Source organism: Sander lucioperca, chromosome 5 (assembly GCF_008315115.2).
Source record: "Sander lucioperca isolate FBNREF2018 chromosome 5, SLUC_FBN_1.2, whole genome shotgun sequence".
Lineage (NCBI taxonomy): Eukaryota > Metazoa > Chordata > Actinopteri > Perciformes > Percidae > Sander > Sander lucioperca.
This window is the reverse complement of record NC_050177.1, coordinates 11,715,903-11,719,645: the sequence shown is the minus strand read 5'-3', so window position 1 is coordinate 11,719,645 and position 3,743 is coordinate 11,715,903. Positions and strand designations below refer to the sequence as shown.

The following is a 3,743-nucleotide window of genomic DNA, read 5'->3' as shown; positions in this document are numbered from 1 at the left end:
CATAGTGATATTTCGTGTCAATATTCATGAATTGCAATGGCAACCCCATTACCATGACATATCACTGTAGTTATAGCTCTGGCCATTTCCAATTTAGATTATTAATATATGTTATTGTTATTGTCACTGTAATTTGGGGGCTTCCTTGTTTACCTTTTTTTTTTTTTTTTAATAAATCTGTTCATTATAAGTCTAATAATATTACTGTATTACACAACAGCCTACCTTTTAAATGTTCTCTCGTTAGACATGGATGCCACATTACCGTTGTGTTGTTTTTGAAATACTCTTTAATAACCATAACTAACTTTTACTCCGCCTGGTTTAAAATGTGTGTGAATCTGAATTTCTATAGCCTACCAATATGCCGCTCGTGCTGGCAGGTCAGATCTGATAAGGGTCCAATGGGAGGAGAGAGGAAAAGAAAGAGCGCGTTTGGAGACGGGAAGCTGCGTGGTGCGCACCTCCCCTCTCCATAGCGCAGAGAGACTCCTCTCGCTTTACGGAGCCTGCTTGCAATTCCTGCTCTCCGTGCCAGAGCCTGCAGCTGTCTCCGCTGCGTCCCACCGTCGCCCCGCGTGACGAACGGACTGTTTTCCCCTTCAAGTCTCAGCGCGAACCTGAAGGATATCGCAACTTTGAAACAATTTCCAACACAGTTCGGTCGCTTATTGAAGACACCTGACAGCACGTCAGCATGTCCTCTCTCCGTGTTGACTAAAATCTTTGCAACTGTGAAGGCTATAGGAATGTGGAATACAGGTCTATCTCAGCGGTGAGTGTTGTAATACGCTTATAATTACTCTGTGTGTGTGTGTGTGTGTGTGTGTGTGTGTGTGTGTGTGTGTCCACACTCAAGTGTTTGTTAGACTGCACGTAGGCGTTTTTCAAAATTAAGTGTGGAGCTTAAACGTCGAGTCTGTGCATGACTGGTTTTGAATGCAAACGTCATTTACATGGAACCCAAACAACTATAGAAGATAGCAACAGATCACAGCTATATTTCACCTACACTTGTGTGTCTATGTCTGCACCTTAATACCAAGTCATATACTTCAAACATGAAACGTTTCCTCATCTGTCCATCCCTCCCATGCAGTAAAAGGACCTGCCTCTGCCCCTGACACCATGACCGCAGACCTGAACTTGACCTCCCTGCTGAACGTAACAGATCTCCACAATCACACGAGAGGATGTTCCCTCACCAGGACCGGTTTTCAGTTCTACTACCTGCCCACTGTTTACATCATGGTCTTCATCACAGGGCTGGTGGGCAACAGCCTAGCCATTTGGATGTTTGTTTGCCACATGAGACCCTGGAGCAGCATCTCCGTCTACATGTTCAACCTGGCTCTGGCTGACTTCTGCTACGTCCTCTCTCTGCCCTTCCTCATCTTCTACTACTTCAACAAAACAGACTGGATATTCGGGGATGTTCTGTGCCGACTGCAGCGTTTCATATTCCATGTGAATCTTTACGGTAGTATTCTGTTTCTGACCTGCATCAGTGTTCACAGGTACACCGGGGTTGTGCACCCGCTCAAGTCTCTGGGCAGACTGAAGAAGAAAAATGCGGTTATTACCAGTGCGTTGGTGTGGGTGGTGGTTATTATAGCTATCTCCCCCATCCTGTATTATTCCAGGACTGGCTTAAAGCGTAATGCGACCACTTGTTATGACACCACCACTGAGGATGAGTTACCTGGTTATTTTATCTACAGCATGACTTTGACTGTGTTTGGGTTCTGCATCCCCTTCATTATCATATTCTGTTGCTATGGCATGATCGTCAAAGCGTTGATCTGCAATGATATGAACAACGCGCACTTGCGGCAGAAATCTATCCACCTGGTTATCATCGTGCTCGCCGTCTTCGCCGTCTCCTACCTGCCTTTCCACGTGATGAAGAACCTCAACATGAGGGCCAGGCTGTACTTCCAGGGCCCTGACATGTGTGATTTTAACAACCGCGTCTACGCCACCTACCAGGTGACACGGGGGCTGGCCAGCCTCAATAGCTGTGTGGATCCTATTCTTTACTTCCTGGCTGGAGATACCTTCAGGAGGAAGCTGTCACGGGCCACTAAAAAGCCCTCCAGGAAGGGGGACAATGTCCTTCAGTCCAAGAGTGAGGAGACAGCTCTCAACAGCCTGGCGGAGTATGTGGACAATGGGGACCGTAGGCTGTGAAAGGGAACCTCAGTGTGCCTGAGTCACAGGGTGTGGATCTCTATTAGCTTTAGAATCCATGATGGACTTTGTACTGAATAAATAAATGCACTGTGTGGGATTGAAGGCTGTGTGTTAAACTTAATGGCCCATAGTTTATGGATCTGTTGGATAAATACGCCATTTAACTCTGTGAAAACCATCGCTTTCCTGCAGCCTGTCCTTGTTGATAAGCTATTGTACTGTATTGTCCTGTACACGTGTTGTACTCTAAATGTTCGAGACATCACTCTTCATTCTTATCGAGTAGTCGGTGTTGCTTACACTTCGGACAAAATGAATATTATAATCAGGCGAGCTGGGGGGAAATAGCTTTCCCTTTCGAGCTGTAATGTCCCGTTTATCAATTTGTTCTGAAAAAATAAGACTGAGAACGGATTGCACCTCCTCAAGCCACCGAGCTGATGCTTAGTCAATAGCGATTAAGCAGGTGAGAGCTTGTGATTAAGGAAGTGTTCCTGCGATGGCTTTTAGAGGAAAAGGTAAATGCACTGAGCCAGCGATTGCTGCACGGATGTGCCATGCAGACATTGTAATGCACTTTGACCGGGGACTCTGCTCAGAGGGGCCACCAATCATTTCTTTGTCCATCTACTACTGACGGGGCAAGGAATGCGGTCGACTAGTTTTTCATTCTGACAGCTCTGAGGTTAAGGTCTGCAACGGCTCTGTTACCACACTCTTTCTCTTCTTGTTAACTTGTTCCTCACAAAAAAAAAAAAGAGAGAAGGTAATACTTACAGTATTCTGTGTATATGATACTACAATGAATGTTCTTTTTGACGTGTGCTGTACAGGATGTTGTGACGTTCCAAATTAGTTTGTTGTTGACTGTTGTTCAAATCAGTATCACTAATCCAGACATTTAGTGCATGAGTCCAGTATTAAAGACCATCAGTGAAACACTAACTAACCGCAGCAGGTTCTAACTATTCTAGTGTTTATTGCAACTAAGGGAATATATAATGTCTTTTCAATGAGCGTAACAGACACACCAACATATTGAAGACTTGTTTGTATGAGATACCTCAAAGTAAATACTGCACTGTGTCCGTGTTTTGACAGATAATCATTACTCTTTTGCATCTGTTGTAATTACTCTGGAGAAATGATCGTGGAGCTCTCTCGGTGTACCCTGGAGTACGTAGGTGTTTGATGTAATACCTTTGTAAATCTGTAATGGGGTCAGCTATTGTCAAGAAAGGAAGTGAATCACCTGTACAGGGTATTTGGGGCCACGTGTATCTTTGTCAATAAATTTTTATATTTATAACATGCCAGACAATGTTATAAGACTCACATAATTCTTTTTGAGATGGTGACTGAGTCTGTGATTTATAGCACTGATGTCTCCTTGTTTGTGCCAGCTGCACGTGTTCTCAGCTAAATGTGTGTTACTGTTAGAGTAGTAGAAACACATTTGGTTGTGGAGACATTCGTGCAGAGTTTTGTCCTCTCGCTGCTCCTCCTCTTTCTCCACGCTCCTGTTGACTTTATTTTTCAACACAGCCAGG

General features: G+C 44.4%; 1 protein-coding gene across 1 annotated transcript; it reads left to right on the top strand.

Moving 5' to 3' along the window:
* Positions 1-431: 431 nt before the first annotated feature.
* On the top strand, positions 432-3,509 carry p2ry1 (purinergic receptor P2Y1). The gene is made up of 2 exons (XM_031301030.2): positions 432-775; positions 1,100-3,509. The coding sequence occupies exon 2, from the start codon at positions 1,129-1,131 to the stop codon at positions 2,188-2,190; it is 1,062 nt and encodes a 353-aa protein (XP_031156890.1). The 5' UTR covers positions 432-775; positions 1,100-1,128; the 3' UTR covers positions 2,191-3,509.
* The last annotated feature ends 234 nt before the right edge of the window (positions 3,510-3,743 follow it).